This window comes from Prionailurus viverrinus, chromosome D2 (assembly GCF_022837055.1).
Source record: "Prionailurus viverrinus isolate Anna chromosome D2, UM_Priviv_1.0, whole genome shotgun sequence".
Classification (NCBI taxonomy): Eukaryota; Metazoa; Chordata; class Mammalia; order Carnivora; family Felidae; genus Prionailurus; species Prionailurus viverrinus.
Genome location: NC_062571.1, coordinates 53,277,346 through 53,297,781, shown reverse-complemented (window position 1 = coordinate 53,297,781; position 20,436 = coordinate 53,277,346). Strand labels below are relative to the sequence as shown.

The following is a 20,436-nucleotide window of genomic DNA, read 5'->3' as shown; positions in this document are numbered from 1 at the left end:
AGCATGAATGGGGGAGGGGCAGAGAGAGAGGGAGACACAGAATCGGAAACAGGCTCCAGGCTCCGAGCCATCAGCCCAGAGCCTGACGCGGGGCTCGAACTCACGGACCGCGAGATCGTGACCTGGCTGAAGTCGGACGCTTAACCGACTGCGCCACCCAGGCGCCCCAGCACTTGTTAGATTTAGACAGCTACCTCTCAGGATCTTTGTGGCACCATTTCCAAGATGACTTTTTTGTGCATGATAATTATAGCCTTGAGTAATTCATGTATCCCCTTCCTCCTTTATTTTACTGTATTTGTGGTATTTTCAAAAATTCTATTAAATAACTTAAAATATATCATAAGTGTTCAGGTGGATGACTTTTCACAAACTGGGTATATCTCTATAATGGTGTGTGACCAGCATCCTAGAAGCCTCCCTCATACTTCCTTCTGATGATTGCTCCCTGCCCCCAAGGGTAACCAGTATCTTGATAAAAGTCTTGTTAGCTTGATTTTACCTGTTCTTGCACTTTATGTAAATGGAAGTATACAGTAGTCTTTGCATACAGCTTCTTTCACTCTGCCTTATGTTAGTGAGATTTATCCTCCTTGTGCCTTGTTCTAGGCTTTTCATTTTCACTGTTGCATACTATTCCATTGTGTGAATATATCACAGTCTATCTTTTCACTGTTAATTGACATTTGATCATTTCTAGTTTGGGCTATTATGAATAGTATTGCTATGAACATATAAATGCATTTGTTTCAGGTATATATCTAATGTATGAATTGTTATGTCATACTGTCTGCTTTAATATAGACTGCCAGTTTTTAAAAAATGGTTTTACCAGTTTGCTTTATCACTACGAGTGTATGAGAGTTTGGGTTACCCTATAACTTCTCTATCACTTGGTGTTTTCCATCGTTTTCATTTTAGCCATTCTGGTGGGTATGTAGTGATAGCTCAGAAAATGTCCTGTGGCAAAAATCAGCTGTGGATTTGGGGCATCTTGGGCCTTTAATCTGTCACACCAAACTCATGCATCCCCCAAAGCCTCTATCTTCTCTGAGTAGAGTTCTTCTGCTTGGGCCTAGTGTGATCTTCAGTCTACATTCAAAATTGGCAAATAGCCCCAGAGAAGAAGACAGGTGATGATCATCAGCTCATCTCAGAGGGCTCTCCCATCTGGGATTTGTACTTCATCCAATTCTCATTTCTTCCACAACTCTCCAACATCTTTGAAAATACGATTTTCTAATTTATCATGGCTTTTCCTATTTATTGAAGGTGAATCTGGTTATGACCTGTTATTATCCTATCCAAAAATTGAAGCTGTTAGTATATTCTTGGGGTTTTCTATTGACATAGGGAGGAAAAGTTTTCCTCTACCATCAAAGGTTCTTTTGGCTGGTCTAAGATTTAAATTGACATGAAGAAAGTCCAGTTTAATTTTGTGAGTTCTGCATCCTGCATGGATGAGAGGTTCAAAGACAGAAAGGTAAAATGAGGTATATATGCCATCCTGAGCTAGGGAATGGAATAGGGTCTGGGGCCTTAAAGAGGAGGAGGGAAGTTCACAGGGCAGGAGAAAGAACAGATATTTGATAATTAGATGTTTGCCCCCTATATACATGAGTCACTCAGATAAAATTTATCTCTGATAATAACTCTACTTCTGGGAAGGAACTCCAATTTAGATTCTTGTAGGTACATGAGGGGCCAAAGTTTCTCTTGAGCCTTCAGCTCAAAATAGTCCACATGCCAAAGTGGCACATTTTGGGGAGACTTGCTCTGAACCCCTTCATACATAGTCGTGTCATCTATGAATAATGTTGTTTTTCCCCTTTATCATCTTTATGTGTTTTCTTTTTCTTGTATTATTGGACTGGTCAGAATTGGTAGTCCATTGTTGAATAGAAGAGGATAGTGACCTCCTGTTTGTGAGGAAGGGGGTTGGGGGTATCTGCATTATGTTACCACTGAGTATGATAATTGCTGTAGTTTTTGTGGATATTTTTTCAGATGAGGGAATTTTCTCCCTCCTATTTCTAGTTTGCAGACTTTTTTTAGTTTTAATTTTTAAATTTATTTTAGAGAGAGAGTGTGTGCAAGCAGGGAGAGGGGCAGAGGGAGAGAGAGAGAATCCTAAGCAGGGACTTCATTCCACGGCCTTGGGATCATGACCTGAGCTGAAATCAAGAGTCGGATACACAACCAACTGAGCCACCTAGGTACCCCATTTTGCAGACTTTTTAAAAAAGACACGTTGTTGAATTTTGTTAAATGCTTTTTCTGCATCTACCAAGATGATTATGATTTTTCTCCTTTTTTCCATTCCCGTGGCTTAATGTATGCTTCTGAAAAATAGCTTTAACCCCACCATATCTACTGTAGTAACTATTATCATATCTTCTTTCATGCTTGAGACAATTATACACACTCTTCTTTCTCTTTAAACCTGCTATACGTTTAATCCTGCCATACCTTTTCCTATTTATTTTTTATTATCAAAGTATCACGAGGTAATATGGTTCTCAGTACAGGGACTCCTTTGGCAGATTAGAAGCATTCTTCCAGGCTCCTTCCACTACCTATCTCTGTTTTCTATGGGGAGAAAAAAGTAAAAGAACTGAAGACTCTCCTGGGAGCATTTATTTTGACCTATTTTAATTTTTGTTTCCTTGTTTTTGTTATTTGGGATTGTCAGGGAGGGGAATGGGGTCAGGGCAGGGCTGTGGGGGTGGTAATTGGGAGCTGAGGAAGAAAGCCAGATATATGTTTCCTTAAGTACCACCTTCAGCTCCTCCTTCCCACGCTTCCTCTTTCTATAGTTCCAGCTGTGCCACAAATCAATTATGTGAATGCCCTTGGGCAAGTCACTTAATCACTGAGCTTTTGTTTCCTCTTCTGAGGTTGAGGAGGATGACCATCAACAGCCCTGTGGCCTGTCACTTAGGGAGACTGGGAAAATTAAATGACCAGTTTATTAAGCATATGCCACTTTAAAAAATGAGAGTAATCGCTAGTTTGGGTTTTGTACTGTGGCATCTTAAATTTTTTGACAGCCTAAAGGCTACCTATGGAAGAAGGAAGAAGGTGTGAGACACTCTAGTCCCCATACTACAACTGTAAGAAACCTGTAGTTAAGTAGCTATGGTAAGAGGTATAAAATGGAGGTTTTGTTCATTTGCTTCAACCTCCATAAAGCCTCTATAAAGTGTTCCATGTTAAGCTTGTGACTTTTAAAAAAAATTTTTTTTAATGTTTATTTTTGAGAGAGAGAGACAGAGTGCAAGCTGGGGAGAGGTGGAGAGAGAGGGAGACACAATACCCCAAGCAGGCTCCAGGCTCTGAGCTATCAGTACAGAGCCCGATGCAGGGCTCGAACTCACGAACTGTGAGATCATGACCTGAGCTGAAGTCGGACGCTTAACCAACTGAGCCACCAAGGTGCCCCAAGTTTGTCACTTTTAAAATGAACAGCCATTGATATGGATGCATCAAAACTAAAAATTTGCGAAAGACTTATCTCTAAAATGATGCTGCTGTAGGATTCCTTTCAATTGCAACCACCCTTAATCCATTTAAGGGTTTATTTCTTCATAGCAAACTTCTTTCCAGAGGGCACAGAGTTAGAACAGATGACATTCTGCCTGGAACAAAGGCAAAGCATCTCATCACAGGAAAGTAAGATTTAATTGACAGGATTTTAGTTTATACCCACCTTTATGATCTAGCTGGTATATGATTTAGGTATACTGGTCTCTATAACTGGAGAGCCATAGGTACATGCTTCCCTGAGATATGTTGTGATTTTTTAGGTCAAGTATCATGAATAGTATTTGAGAATATGTGGTCTTATATGGAAGCATCCTAGGGCTCATACCATCACTACTTTGATATTCTGTCTTACCTCTGCCCTTCTCAGGGAAGAAAGGATGTTTTTTTTTTTTTTTTTTTTAATTTTTTTTTTCAATGTTTATTTATTTTTGGGACAGAGAGAGACAGAGCATGAACGGGGAGGGGCAGAGAGAGAGGGAGACACAGAATCGGAAACAGGCTCCTGGCTCTGAGCCATCAGCCCAGAGCCCGACGCGGGGCTCGAACTCACGGACCGCGAGATCGTGACCTGGCTGAAGTCGGACGCTTGACCGACTGCGCCACCCAGGCGCCCCAGAAAGGATGTTTATGGTATAGTTTTGATTTCAGGCATTTTCTCTCTGGGTGCCTTCTCCCCATTGAGAAGCACCATAGGCAAGCTCCACTTCTGCTTATGATTTTGGGAGTGGGTGGATGGATTCCACAGAAGGGAGGTTTTGATTCATAATTTTGCTATTAGCCTGGTCACTCACCTGTTTGGTTTTATAGGTCATCCGTTTAGAAATTAGAAATAGATGAGATCTAACTTTAAATATGTCTGGGGCTGTGGAAGTGGGTAGAGAGCAAAAGGCACAGTAAACATTTTCAGTCTCCTGTTAAATAGGCTGTGAAACCCTTAAAGAGATGTGAGAAAAAAGACTGCAAAAGGTCATTGGAGTAAAAGATTATTTGCATTAAAAATTTCCTCTTGGTATGGGAATTTGGAAATGACCTGTTTGGGAATTTGATTTTGCAAGCATGCAGTTTAGGTCTTTACACGGCTAGATAAAAATCCATACTCTTTCAGGGGAAGTTCTGGTTGTAGTTCTTTAACACCAACTGCTTGTTTTTCTGCTCTGTGCCTGTTTTTTTTCTCACGATGCATCCTTTGCTCAGGTGTGTCCTTCCTTTTATTTGGCATGCTTCCACTTACCTCCTCTCTTTTCCCTTCTCCCCTCCTAGATAGACTTGGGTGCCCATTTCTTGGCTCCCATAGTACCCCAGGAACAACCTTGTCACCACACTTTAAAGCTGATGACCTGTTTTCTTATGACTAGTCTGGGTTCCTTCAGAAAGCCCTTGGGCTTTGGGGTATTGGTTGTTAGAGCTAACATACATGATGTAGTGTCTGCACCTAAATAGGCCTCCTTAAATGTTCGTGTGGCTGTGGGGCAGCTGGGGTGGACACAGGACTGGAAGAGTTGAGTTTTTTTTTTTTTTTTAATTTTTTTTTTCAACGTTTATTTATTTTTGGGACAGAGAGAGACAGAGCATGAACGGGGGAGGGGCAGAGAGAGAGGGAGACACAGAATCGGAAACAGGCTCCAGGCTCCGAGCCATCAGCCCAGAGCCGGACGCGGGGCTCGAACTCCCGGACCGAGAGATCGTGACCTGGCTGAAGTCGGACGCTTAACCGACTGCGCCACCCAGGCGCCCCTGGAAGAGTTGAGTTTTAATTGTAACTTTTTGCTGTATGATCTTGGACAAGTGATTTAAGTTCCCTGAGCTTCAGTTTCCTTTTAAGTAAAATGAGGGGACTGGTCCACCTAGGGATCTTGTTCAAATGCCGATTCTGGCTCAGTGGGTCTCTGGTGGTTTCTGATGTTTTGCATTAACAAGCTCTCAGGAAGAACTGGTGCTGCTAGGCCATGAACTACAAAGGACCAGATAACATGTAATGGTTCTTCCAGCTTTTACCTATTGTGATTTTAGTCATTGTTTTAAATTCTGAGCAAAATTACAAAAGATGCTGTAGCTATTAAATCTCTCTCCAGTTTATTAGAATGCTGCACACTGACAATGTTGTGCCTTATGAAGTTTCCAATGTATGATAATGTCACTAAAATTGAAAGTAATTTTATTGCTCCTAAGATTTTGACTTAGGTTAAAAATATCAAGTGTCTGGGGAAGCATTTGAGTTAGCACTAGCCTGTCATCTGAAAGTCAGAATTACTCGTGAAGGCTTTATGCTAATGAGGGAGCTGGGATGTGATCTCATGAGTATAAATACAGAGACAGGCAAGCTGTTGATGAATTCATCATCAGAGGAGTTCCCGATCATTTCCTTCAGTTCTCCAGAAGGTGAGAATCAAATTGTTGTGGGACGTGCTGATAGATATGCTGTAGGAGTCCAGACTATGCCTACTGAATATGGGTTGCTGGGGATGGATCTTGTTTGAAAATGTTGCTACTGTTTCTTTTGGCTTTTACTTCCTCAAAAAATCATGATATTTGATTGGGTAACAGTGCCAGCATAGAAATTTATAGTTGTCTTTGATCTCTTGTTCAAATGTGTAAAAGTAGTTGGAGTAATTTTTATATTTGACCTAGAGAATAAATCCATCTCTTTGCTCTCAACCATACTAGGGATATCAATCAGGCGTGGCTTCAGTATCTAAATAAGTTCTGTACATGCCTGTGAGGAACTCGGTGGTACATACTTTTCTCCTCAAAAAAAAAAAAAAAAAAAAAAAAAAAAAGGAAATCTGGACAAGGGAAATTGAGCCCTGAAAAAAGGTACAGAATGTAGCCTGTAGTCGAGGGTGGTTATCTTACTTCTGATGGATTTTTCACCTCCCACAGAAAAAGACAACTTGTCCTACCAAAGTGAGATGTATTTCATCTCCCCATCACAGCTGTGGGTTGGACAGACTTTTTAGAGCTCCATCATCATCATCATCATCATCACATTTTAGTCATATGTGGCCCTAGCTTCCCCTAGGTCAGACTAACTGGGGCAAGCACTGGAGGGGAAGCTAGGTGAACACAATGGCAATGGAATCAATAAATAGCCTTTGGGTTTTGCTCCCACTTAGTGAAATCCCAAACCCTCCCTCCCTCTAGTAGATAGAGCCTTACGGGAGGGAGCAGAGGCTATTCTCTGTGGTGCACACTAAGCTTTCTTACTGTCTGCTGCTCTTCTTGGGAGTCTTAATGGAGGCTGTCTCATGCCTTATTTAATCTTAACCCAAATTAAAGTCTTCGAAATCAGCTCTGTACTAAGACGTTTGTTGCAGTTCAAACATATTGTCCTTTGGGAAGTACCTTAACCAGGATTATTATTCTCGTGTCCCTCTTTGAAGGCTTAGGTGGAACATTTTCTGTTACCCTGAGATTCTTTTAACCATAAAACACCTTTTTTAATACTTAGCACTCAGATATTTTCATCTGTCTTTGACATAAGTGGCTTATGGCTAATGAAGTAGAAAAGAGTAGTTAATAATACTTTATAGTGTCCAGATTACTCTTAAAATTTCCAGTTAGTGACCTTATATACCCAAAAATGTTAGTATTATTTTTATGCTCTGTTTTTCAAGAACTTTTTTTTTTACTGTAAATAAAGCAAGACTGTTAGCACTATCTGTGTAAAGTACTATGTGATTATTATTATTTTTTTTTTAAAGTAATCTCTATACCCAACGTGGGGCTCAAACTTACAACCCTGAAATCAAGGGTTGGTAGGGGTGCCTGGGTGGCTCAGTCGGTTGAGCGTCCGACGTCGGCTCAGGTCATGATCTTGTGATCCGTGGGTTCGAGCCCCGCATTGGGCTGTGTGCTGACAGCTCGGAGCCTGGAGCCTGCTTTGGATTTTGTGTCTCCCTCTCTCTCTGCCCCTCCCCACTTATGCGAGCTCTCTCTCTCTCTCTCTCTGTCAAAAATAAATGTTAAAAAAAATTAAAATTAAAAAAAAAAAAGTTGGTATGCTCTTCTGAGCCAGCCATAGTACCCAAGTACTATGTGATTTTTAACCAGTATTATACATTTAGTATGGCCTATAGTATTGATTTTTAAAATTTCAAATAGTCTTCTTAAAGGGAGATCTAGGGGACAATCTTAATAGGAACAAACCTCTTTGGTTTATCAATTGTTACCCAGGAGAATAGTTAGATAATTTCAGAGAGGAAGGTATTCTGCTAAAAGCAAACTGGATTTTTCCCTTCCTTAGTTTCCAGATATTTTAATGCGCAAAAAAATTCTTGAAAATAATTGAATGCCTACTTAGCCCCTTCTGATTTACCTTTAAATCTGGATGTCTATCTGTCTTTAAGAAGCAGTCAGATCTACTTATTTTGTCTTCCAGGTAAAAAGAAAATATGCTAGCATAGGGTCATTTTTCCTCTGTAGTCTCGGATGTTTGGGGCTTTACCTGATTAGTTTATTGGCCTACCGATAATAACAGGCTGATTTTTGTCTCTTAAATGATCCCCAACATAGACACAAATAGCATCTACTCTTAGTCTCAAAAACATGCATATTTCAGATTCTGGAAAATCCCTTCTACACTAATACCAAACACTCCCACAGAATTCTGTGTGCTAATAGCACATCCTGTAACTCAGCTTTCCTAGAGAGGGAAGGAGAGGACTATCAGAGGATGGGAAGTCCTTTGTAAGAGAACTTATCTTGCATTCTTGTTAAGATCACTGGACTGTTGTTGCTCTGGCATTCAATTCTTCACCATATTATAAAAATTACTTGGGTCCTTCCCACTTTTTGTTTGTAGTTTTGTTTTTTCTCTGCTTTCTTTTTTTAAAAACATTTTTTATTGTTTATCTTAGAGAGAGCATGCGCTGCCAGTGGGGGAGGGGCAGAGAGAGAGAGGGAGATCCAGAATTCGAAGCAGGCTCCAGGCTCTAAGCTGTCAGCACAGAGCCTGATGCGGAGCTCTGACTCAAAAACCACAAGATCATGACCTGAGCTGAAGTCGGATGCTTAACCAACTGAGCCACCCGGGTGCCCCTTTTTTGCCATCATCATAGTGAAGCCCATATCTCTTATTTTGTATAGGACTTTACAGGACTTTTTTTTCTCATTGGAGATTGCCCCCTATGTTCTGAGCATGTGCATATCAGACCCATGAATTCTAGATCTGCCGTATCTTTGAATGTCATCAGGTTGAGCAATGTTTTTGGTTGATCCAGTAATAATCCTTACACAACCTCTCATCTTACTTTAGTAAATATTTCCAAAACATGTGGGAAAGCAGTTATTGGTAATTAAAACTCTATTCTAGGTCAGCATACTGACCAGCTCATCGCCCAACCTATCCTGTCTCAAATCCCCATCCAAGTGCTCTCCTAGATCAAATATGACTCCACAAAAACAATATTGTTAGTATTTCTCTAACAAAACAATGAGGGGTAAAAGGGAGGAGAGGAATGATTATCCCCAGTAGATAAGCTATAAAAAAAAGTTTCCTCCAGATATATTTTTTTATCTGATGATGTATTATATGGGTTTGCTTGATATTATTCTGTATTCTTTTTTTTAACCTTTTTTAAAAAATGTTTACTTACTTATTTTGAGAGTGCATGCATGCACATGCAACTGGGGAAGGGGCAGAGAGAAAGAGAGAATCCCAAGCAGGCTTCATGCTATGAAGCGCAGAGCCTGTTGTGGGGCTTGATCCCACGAACCGTGAGATCATGACCTTAGCCAAAATCAAGAATGGGATGCTTAAACCAACTGAGCCACCCAGGCGCCCCTATTCTTTATTCTTAAAAAAAGAAAAAGCTACAATGTAACAATTACTAATGTTTTATTTTCAGCTTCCAAGAAAAGACTTACAGCAAGATGAATAATCCAGCTATCAAGAGACTAGGAAATCACATTATCAAATCTCCTGAAGACAAGCGAGAATACCGTGGATTAGAGCTGGCCAATGGTATCAAAGTACTTCTTATCAGTGATCCGACCACGGATAAGTCATCGGCAGCACTTGATGTACACATAGGTACAATTTAAAATTGTGAATTAAGCTTTGTTCTGTTTTCTTGATCTAATGTTGACATTTATTAGAACTTGCCATGTGTGTGCAAGTAAAGACCTCATGATTATCAGTTTGATGTACCTTACCTTGTACAATAGTCCAATTAGCAATCTACATTTGTCAAAATCAAATAATCTTACATTTATTTACCAAGTCATTTTGTTAGGTTCTCAGCTAAGGTGACTTAGCAGCAGGCAAATTAATTCCCATCCTTTACAGTAACAGTGATGATGCTTTTACTTTTGTACAGTTTTGGTATACTAGGAAATACCATATTTTCTAGATTCTTGTGTGGATATTTCCTCCATGTTTAATGTGGCCTTAATCAAGTAGATTCTTGTCTATACGTACATAAGTATTTTTCTTATTTTCCTCTCTGAAAAACTTTAACTCAATGACATTTTAAAATTGAGGAAATAAGGTAATAACCATCGAGGGTTGAACAAATAATTATTGCCAAGTACAACGTAGTGTGGTTTGCAAATATCATCTAATTTGTGTTCACACAACTCCCTAGATCATATATACGTATGTGTGTATATATATATATAAAGTGAGTCAAGATAAAGTATTGCGCTCAGAATTTCACAGTCAGCAGAGCTGGTAACCCTAAATCTGTGTTCTTACCACTACATTGTATTATCTCCTGCAATAAAATGTAAGAACTAGGAGCTCTTGCTCTTATAAAACAATGAATTCAAGTCTTACCTTCCCTCCATTGTGATGTGTGAGAAAGGTAATGTCCAGAGAGGCTAAGTAATCTGCCCAAAGTTGCTAACTAATATCACAAGCTGAGGCTATAACCTAAACAGTACCATTTTAGAGCAGCCTGTGCTTAACTTTCTCTCATTGTATGGTTGGAGTTGTCATGTTAACAGAACTTGCAGATCATCTGCAAAACAAAAAACAAAAACAAAAAAAAACTTTTGTTGTATGTGTTTTTCTCTTGTCTTTCAGGTTCATTGTCAGATCCTCCAAATATTGCTGGCTTAAGTCATTTTTGTGAACATATGCTATTTTTGGGAACAAAGAAATACCCTAAAGAAAATGAATACAGCCAGTTTCTTAGTGAGCATGCAGGAAGTTCAAATGCCTTTACTAGTGGAGAACATACCAATTACTATTTTGATGTTTCCCATGAACATCTAGAAGGTGCCCTAGACAGGTAATGCTGATATCTTATAGATTATTCAACTTTGTGCACTTTATTACACTAAGTAGTAATAATTATTATTTTTACAAAGATGTCTTCACAGCTTTCTAGCTTAACAAAAAGTATTTTAACCAGTATTTTTCAACGCGTTTTATGAAAAAAAAAAAAAAAAGAAAATGAGTGATACTGTCTATTTATTTTGTGGTAGAGGAAAAATAATGGCATGACTTTAAACCAGTCTTCAGCCCTACACAGTATTTTATGGACTTATAAAATTCTCCCCAGCCCTTCCCATTCTAATTGGTATTATATCTGAAGCACGTGATGAAGAATAAACTGTTACAGTGTCATGGATTTCTTTTCAAATATGCTCCTATTCCAGAATGTAGAACTTAAACATTCTGTTCTCCTTTAGTTACTCCAGTCTATGCTTAGTGGATATAGAATTTTTTTTTAATTGAAGTATAATTGACATTATATCAGTTTCAGATGTACACCATAATGATTCAGTATTTGTATACATTGCAAAATGATCCCCACTGTGTAAGTCTAGTTACCATATGTCATCATACAAAGTTACAAAAATTTTTTTCTCTTACTATGAAAACTTTTAACATTTACTCTTTTGCAACTTTTGAGTATGCAATACAATATTATTCGCTATAGTTACCATGGTGTACATTATATTCCTGTGACTTAATATTTTATAACTGGAAGTGTGTATCTTTTGACTCCTTTCACCGAACCCGCAAACCTCCTTTCTTCTGACAACCATCAGTCTGTTCTCTGTGTCTGTGACTTTTGTTTCTTACATTCCACATATATGTGAGATCATACGGTATTTGTCTTTCTCTGACTTATTTCACTTAGTATAATAGCCCCTAGGTCCATCCATCTTGTTGTAAATGGTAAGATTTCATTTTTTTTTTAATGACTGAGTAGTATTCCATTGCATATATGTACTATATCTTCTTTATCCATTTATCCATCCATGGACATTTAGGTTGTTTCCATATCTTGGCTATTATAAATAATGCCACAGTGAACATAAGGATGCGTAAATCTTTTCAAATTAGTGTTTTTTGTTTCTTGGTTTTTTGGGGGTAAATACCCAGAAGTGGAATTGCTGAATCACATGGTCATTCTATTGTTAACTTTTTGAGAAACCTCCATACTGTTTTCCACAGTGGCTACACTAGTTTACATTCCCACCGACACAAGGGCTCCCTTCTCTCCACATCCTTGGTCAACACTTGTTATTTCTTGCCTTTTTGATAATAGCCATTCTGACTGGTGTGAGGTGATGTCTCATTGTGGTGACACAAAATGTTTTGACCTGCTGTTTCAACCCTGGGGACATTTTGTGAAAGTATTTCCTGGAGCAAGCTCCATTAGGTCAATTTAATTTCTTAGTTTTCTACACAGCTAACAGTTTCTAATTTTTTGTCATATTAGTGATTTGATTAATTATCCAAAGTAATTTTTCCTTGGTAACTTTTTACAGTTTTCTATATTGCCAAGAAGGTGTAATTCTGCAGCTTTTTTGTGGGTCTATAATTAACGTTGACTTAGCAGTTTTAGTGATAGCTTTATTTGCTTATATTGATAATAGTCATTACATATTTTTTGAAAACCTAATAGTTTGAATTTATTCCTTAGTGCAAAGAACATTAACAAGGCAGAGGCATGGGTTCAGGATACATGGCTAGGTCATAGTGGTCTGTTTCTTACTTATTCTAGATTATGTTTCGGTCTTTAGGCAGCAGCTTTGAAGTGTAATCATCTTTTATATGTATTCCCAGAAGACTACCATTAATGAGTTCCCTGGGATCATACACTGAATTTAATTTCCTGCTTTACAAATGCTACAGCAGATGTTCATATAATCTCTGTATGATGGAGGATGTCTGTTACTTGACTCAGAGGGGGGAAAAAAAACCTCTTACATAAGAGCATGTTTTTAAAATATTGATTCTACTGTGTCATTATCATGACCCTTTACGTGGACCTATCCAGCTATGGTATGTAGCTATTAGGCGCTTTTACCAGCTTAAATGTATTGAGATAGGTAAAAGAGGTTACCTATCCATAAATAGCTGTTCCCGCGTGTAGAGAGGTGGAGTTTCCCTTTGGATTGGTTTGTGTGAAGTGCTTAGCACAGTATCGTATTTACTGTGTGCATAAAATAAATATCAGGTAGTGATAACAGTCTCTTTGACAGCTGAACTGTGAAATACAGTTGCTGAAATGTCCATAGACTCAGGAGTCTCTTAAGACCCCATTCAGACTCTGCTTGTGGCTTCATCTGAATTCTGGATCTTAATTTTTATAAAATGGAATCTAAAGCTTAAGATTTATTATATGAAATCATACTTTAAATTGTAACCTGATATAGGAGAGTTAACTTATAACTAAAGTCATTTTAGTTAAACTTTAGTACTACTACTACTAAAGAATAACCTCAAGAAAAGCATTTGGTTACTTATGTCAGAGTTACATGACAAGTTATTTGTTGAATCACTGCTTATTAAAATTTTAAAATTCTGTTAATATTTTATAAAAGCTCATAATTGTGTCTTAGTCAAACTACTGTGTCATAGATTTTTTTATTCCATCATTTTTTCCCCACTAATAAAGTTTGTTTGTTTTTCTCTAGAGGAAGAAAAATATTCAAATAGAGCCTTTAAAAAGTAGGTCACTTAGTTTGTCCTAAAATGTCTGAGTCTTAAGTGCAGTTGCACCTCAGACTGTAAGTTTAAGATTTTTTTGCCCAAGAACTGTCACCTGCCTTTTCCTTTTTTGGAGAATTAGCAATATATAACAGGGATTTTCATGACTTGCCAAATTGCAAATCTTAAATAGATTGCTACTGTCTTTATAAGTCTGCCTTGACTTTTTGCTGTTGTGGTATTTTGATTTATAATAAGAAATCTATATTTGGTTTTTCTTCCTGTTCGTGGCCCATAGCTCCTAAAACCCATGGAATTTCCTCAGTGATGAGAGTATTAAAGGTGTCTTTTGGCATGTTAATAAGGTGACTTTGGAAAGCCCGTAGGTAACCTGACAGTTTGTTTCCAGGGCAACCAGCCCTGCTATAGAAAGGTTGGAACTTTCTCTCCAAATCCCAGACCTTCCAAGTGGGGCTGGAGATTGAGTTCAGTTACCAGTAGCTTATGATTTAATCAATCATGCTTACGTAATGAAGTGTGCATAAAAACCCAAAAGGACAGGGTTTGTACAACTTCCAGGTTGGTGAAAGCATGGAGGTTTGGGGAGAGTAGCTTCTGTGCCTCTTCCCATGTACATCCCTGTGCATCCTTTCTATCTGGCCCTTCCTGAATTATAATAAACTGGTGATCTAGTGAGTAAAATGTTTCTGTGAGTCAGGTGAGCTGTTGTAGCAAATTTATTGAACCAGAGGAGGTGATGGGAACCTCTGATCTGTAGCCACTTAGAAGCACAAGTCCAGCCTCTGAAGTGTGTGTTGGGGTCGGGGGCAGTCTGGTAGATCTGAGTATATTTTCACTAATATCTCTGGGGTAGATCGACTTCTCTGAATTTATACATGTCCAATATTTTTCTTTTGTTACTTTTTTAAAACTTATTTTGCATTTCTTTTTCTTGGTTGCAGTGGTAGTGTTTTTGGTTCTGTAGAATTCATACTTCCTGTCTGTTGAGTTTCAAATATATTTTTAAAGGCTACTCTTTTAAAATAACAGCTTTCAAATTGTTAATTGTGTTTCCTACCCTTAGGTTTGCACAGTTTTTCCTGTGCCCCTTGTTTGATGAGAGTTGCAAAGACAGAGAGGTGAATGCAGTTGATTCAGAACATGAGAAGAATGTGATGAACGATGCCTGGAGACTCTTTCAGTTGGAAAAAGCTACGGGGAATCCCAAACACCCCTTCAGCAAATTCGGGACAGGTTTGTCAACAGCGGCTTTCATGCATTAGTTCTCTCTGACCTCATTTAAACCCCTGGCCTCTTTTTACAGTATTGTATTTTATAGTTCAGGTTAGAGGATTTTGGAACTCCCATTCCTATCTATGCTGTTCTTTATAAACTCCCAATCCTGAGGAAAGGTTGTTACATCATTGCTACTCCCTGTTATTTCTTACCATACCACTACACTTAGGTCGTCTGCTTGGTCTCTGTGTCAGCATTTATATTTGTGACTTGTGATCTGAGATGAGGCTGAAGCTTAGGTATGTGAGTTTCATGGAAAAAGTGATGGGTTATTAAGAAGAGTGATCAAGGGGCGCCTGGGTGGCGCAGTCGGTTAAGCGTCCGACTTCAGCCAGGTCACGATCTCGCGGTCCGTGAGTTCGAGCCCCGAGTCGGGCTCTGGGCTGATGGCTCAGAGCCTGGAGCCTGTTTCCGATTCTGTGTCTCCCTCTCTCTCTGCCCCTCCCCCGTTCATGCTCTGTCTCTCTCTGTCCCAAAAATAAATAAACGTTGAAAAAAAAAAAAATTAAAAAAAAAAAAAAAAAGAAGAGTGATCAAATATGAAGCAAGTTTGTTGGATAACAAGGTATAGGATGGAATTCAGAGTTCAGAAACAGTAAGAATGAAGTGGTTATAATCCCTTTAACAGGTGACTAGCATTTTGGCTAGTAGTTCAAAAAGAAAGATGTCAAATAGGCTCTTGACAGTGGACTTCATACATAAAACTTGGGATGATATTCTTAAAATTGCAGTAGTAGTGACCTAAGCAATTATTTAGCCCTCCAGAGGGGTTACTCTGGCCCTCATTTAAAAAAAAAAATATTTTTTTAATGTTTATTTACTTTTTTTTTTTTTAATTTTTTTTTCAATGTTTATTTATTTTTGGGACAGAGAGAGAGCATGAACGGGGGAGGGGCAGAGAGAGAGGGAGACACAGAATCGGAAACAGGCTCCAGGCTCCGAGCCATCAGCCCAGAGCCTGACACGGGGCTCGAACTCACGGACCGCGAGATCGTGACCTGGCTGAAATTGGACGCTTAACCGACTGCGCCACCCAGGTGCCCCAATGTTTATTTACTTTTGAGAGAGAGACAAGAGACAGAGTGCAAGTGGGGGAGGGGCAGAGAGAAAGGGAGACAGAATACGAAGCAGCTCCAGGCTCTGAGCTGTCAGCACAGAACCTGATGCAGGGCTTGAACTCACAAGCTGTGAGATCATGACCTAAGCTGAAGTTGGTCACTTAAGGGATTGAACCACCCAGGTGCCTCGGCCCTCATTTAAACAGGGGTCTAAATGTTTAAGGAATAGAGCTGTTAAAGGTGTGAATAGATGTTAACTAGCATTTCAAAGAGAGAAGAGAATAGATCCTTGTATTCTGAAATCTACCTTCCAAAGAGAAGTGCTTTTTAAGTGCTCATTTCTAGGCTCCTTGAATCCTCTGGCTCCCATGACCTCCGCTTGTACTCCCTACACATGCATACTGTCCTTCATGGGGCTGGCTGTGTGGGAGCTGGAAAGTTGAAGAGTTCTACATAGAGTGCTACAGTCTCCTGGAAGGAGACTAGGGGTGGGATGACAGGGAGTAGAATAAAATAAATGTGGAGATTCTTGACTTCAAAATTGTACCCTTTTTCATTATTCAGATTTTAATTAAAAAATACATATTTAGGGGTGTCTGGGTGGCTCAGTTGGTTAAGTGTCCAACTCCAGGTTTTTGGCTCAGGTCATGATCTCACCGTTCATGGGTTCGAGTCCAGTGGCAGGCTCTGTGCTGACAGTGTGGAGCCTGCTTGGGATCCTCTCTCCTTCTCTTTCTGTCCCTCCCGCCCCCCCCCCCCCCCCACACACACTCTCTCTCTCAAAATAAATAAATAAACATTAGGAAAGAAGTACATGTTTAATTTAAATATTTAAATAGTGCAAAAGTATTCAAGAAGCAAACACAAAAACTCTCTCTTTTCCTCATCTCCTGCCAATCCCACTCACCAGATGTAATCGTTGTTAACAGGTTGCTATGATTAAAATACTGCTTTGGGGATTATAAAATGGCATAAAAATAATAGATTGCTTAGTGTACTTACAAATTTATGCATATTATATAACTTAATTTGGAGAACGTTTTTTAAGACTATAAAGACAGCTTTCTTTCAGTTTGGATACCATTCCAATATATCCAACAGCAGCCAGGAAATTAGCATAGCATTGCAGAATTAAAAGGAGTTTTTTGTTTTTGTTTTTGTTTCTTTTTTTCAGTTTATTTATCTTTTTTTTTTCTTTTTCTTTCTTTTTTTACTAGTCTCTGCACCCTATGTGGGGCTCAGACTCATAACCCCAATATTAAGGGTCACATGCTCTTCCGACTGGGCCAGCCAGATGCCCCAAATTAGGAGTTTTTATACATTGTGATTAGAAACAATGATATTCTTTAGACTTCTAGTACTTGGCACTCAATATCGATGTCATTGTTAAGATGAATACTGTGGTCCCTAAAATGTCTATGTAATGCTGAGTTGTTTGAAAGGTAGCCTTTGTGGAGAACATCAGCATGCATGGCATGTCAAAAAGGGGAGGTGAGATTTATTTTTTAAAGTTTATTTATTTCCTTTGGGGGGGGTGAAAAGAGAGAGAATCCCAAGCAGGCCCCACGCTGTTAGCGTGGAGCCCTACGCAGGGCGCGAACCCATGAACTGTGAGATCATGACCTGGGTGGAAACCATGAGTCAGACTCTTAACACCCACTGAGCCACCCAGGCACCCTAAGAAGGGGATGTGAGTTTAAAAAAAACAAATTTCAAAATCATTACATCCAAATGGTAGTTGTCCTTTAAGTAGTCCCTCTGGTAGGTTAGATTACTTACACCAACAATGCTGCTATTGTGTAGAACGTGTTGGAGCTCCTCTTTGGGAGTTGCTTTCTTTTAAACAGCCTCACTGGTGACAAATTGTAATCAGCATAATCAGGAAGCAGCCACAGATCTTCCAAAAATAAATACAGTGAATAAGGTGGGTAATATTACTTCTGGTCACAAACAAGGAACAGCCTTAAAGTGTTCTAGAGGAAGGTTTTGGGAGGCATGGGCAAAGAGAAACATTGAATGGTCATATATGTATGGATGGATTCTGAGGGCAGGCTTGTTTTTATAAACCACTGACAAGGCCAACCAGTTAGTCAGCAAAGTATGAGGTAATATAAACAGCTAAAAGATGACTGAGCCAGACTCCATAGAAAAGTATAGAAAATGTGCAAATGCCAGGTTACCTTCTGATTTTAGAAGTATAAACTAACTTTAAACTTTTTGGAGGAGAGGTTCTGTCTGTTTTTAAGGTCACAGATATGTTTGAAAATATGATGGAAGCTGTATACCCTCACCCTGGAAATTATACATATAACATTTTACAGAAATGATCCTTGAAGAAGAATCCTTGTCAAAAATTCATACTTAATTTACTTCTGTTACTTTTGAGTGACTTAAGATGTTTCTGTGAATGTAGGTCATTTTCTCCATCAAGAGAGTATGACTTATGTTAATAATAATAATATTTAAAATATTAAAAATATATTTAAAACATTTTTAAAATAAAAGTATCAGGAAAAGCTGGGTATTTTTATTTATTTTATTTATTATTTTATTATTTTTTAATGTTTATTTATTTTTGAGAGAGAGAGCACGAGCAGGGAAGGGGCAGAGAGAGAGGAAGACACAGAATCTGAAGCAGGCTCCAGGCTCTGAGCTGTCAGCACAGAGCCTGAATTGGGGCTCGAACTCAGAAACCACAAGATCATGACCTGAGCCAAAGTCGGATGCTTAACCAACTGAGCCACCCAGGTGCCCCTATTTTTATTTTTTTAAATGTTTTTATTTTATTTTATTTTATTTTTTTTTTGAGAGAGAGACAGAATGTGAGCTGGGGAGGGGCAGAGAGAAAGAGAGACACAGAATCTGAAGCAGGCTCCAGGCTCTGAGCTGTCAGCACAGAGCCCAAGGCAGGCCTCAAACCCACAAACTGTGAGATCATGATCTGAGCCAAAGTCGGATTCTTAACTGACTGAGCCACCCAGGCGCCCAAGCTGGCTATTTTTAAATGAACAAAAGCCAAGCATTATTTATTTTTAAGAAAACCTTGCGATAAGATGTTTGTCCTTTCTAGTGGGTTTTTCATGCTTCAAAATAGTATAGATCAGTTGCTTTCAAACTCTTTTGTATACAACCCACTGTAAGAAGCACGTTTTACTTAGCAACTCAGAGCACATATACGTGTGTTTGTGTAAGCAGCTAAAACAAACATTTTTACCAAACAGTATCTGCCTAATATCTTGGTATACCTTGTTATATTCTGTTTCTTTAAAAAAAAAAAAAAAAAAATTCTGGTCTGTCAATACATTAAATTTATTTCATTACAATCAAATGGGTTCCAACCCACAGTGTAAATAGTCCATAGTGTTAGGCAGTCATTTTAGTAGGCTCAGAAAAGACATTTGATAAAGCTCAGCACTTGTTCATGAACAAAAACCACAAAAAACTCTGGAGCTGATAAAAACCTGCATCAAACATGAAAATTATTGATGAGGTTTCAAAAGGATTTCCATTGAAAGGTGAAAACAAAACAGGAATACCCTGTAATAACTTTTTTATTCAGCTGTATCATTGCAGTAAAACAAGAGAAGGCAATGTGCTATATAAGAGGTAGAAAGGAAGCAAAAGAAAAAAAAGAAAAAGAGGTAGAAAAGGAAGCAAAACTTATTCCTGAACACTGAGATAATTCACCCAGGTTGCCTAAAGACAAGAAACACCAAAATTGTATTTTTGTATCCATAGTAATTAATTTAGAAAAACATTACAGGAAAAAAAATTTCATTTACAGTATAAAAGTAGCTTTAAGGTGTTTAGAAATGAATCTAACAAGAGGTGTGAGAAACATATAGTGGATATAAAAGAATACCTGAGTAAATGGGGAGATAAACCATGTTCATGAATGGGTAACCTCAGTATCACACAAATGTAAGTTCACCCCAAATTTATCTAAATTCAATGCAGTGCCAATTGAAAGCCCTAGTTTTGTTTTGTTTGTTTGAAGAACCTGATAATCTGATTATAAAATTAATAAGAAAGAGTAAAGGGCCAAGAATAACTAAGATACTAAGAACAACAAAGAAGGGACTAATTCTCCCAGAGACCAAGACTTCCTGTTCTAGTTGTTACAGTAGCGGAACTATTGCAAGAATACAGGAAGATAAGAGATTATGGACCCTAGAAACATAGCACACGTACATAGAAATTTGACCTAAGACAGAGGTACATTACAAATAGATGAGGAGAGGAGAAACTAGTTATCTGTGTAGAAATAAGTAAAATTAGATGCTTATGTCATACCATGCATAAAAATAAATTCCAGGTCAGTTAGACCTAATTATGGGAAGGAAACTTTACAACTTGTAGAAGAAAACACAGATTTTTTTCATCTTAAGGAAAGCATTCTTAAAAGAAAAAAAGAGATAAACTAAAAAACAGACTCTTAACTATAGAGGACAAACTGAAACTGATGGTTACCAAAAGAGAGGTGGGTAGAGGGATGGGTGAAATAGGTGAAGGGGATTAAGAGTACACTTACACGAACACTGAGTGAAGTATAGAATTGTTGAGTCACTGGATTGTACATCTGATACTAATATCACAAACCGTATCTTTTAGAGATAAAGATAAATCATAGGTTTAAAGATAAATTTG

At 38.5% G+C, this 20,436-nt stretch overlaps 1 protein-coding gene across 4 annotated transcripts in view; it reads left to right on the top strand.

Annotated features, from left to right (window-relative positions):
• Positions 1–20,436, top strand: part of IDE (insulin degrading enzyme) — a 113,236-nt gene that overhangs the window by 30,636 nt on the left and 62,164 nt on the right. For 3 of the 4 annotated variants that reach the window (XM_047825555.1, XM_047825554.1, XM_047825556.1), the window contains exons 2-4: positions 9,393–9,577; positions 10,571–10,778; positions 14,520–14,689. In XM_047825555.1, the coding sequence (XP_047681511.1) occupies positions 9,393–9,577; positions 10,571–10,778; positions 14,520–14,689 (563 nt within the window). Of the gene's footprint in view, positions 1–9,392; positions 9,578–10,570; positions 10,779–13,978; positions 14,015–14,519; positions 14,690–20,436 lie in introns of those variants that run through there. The other variant, XM_047825557.1, reaches the window with a different exon arrangement.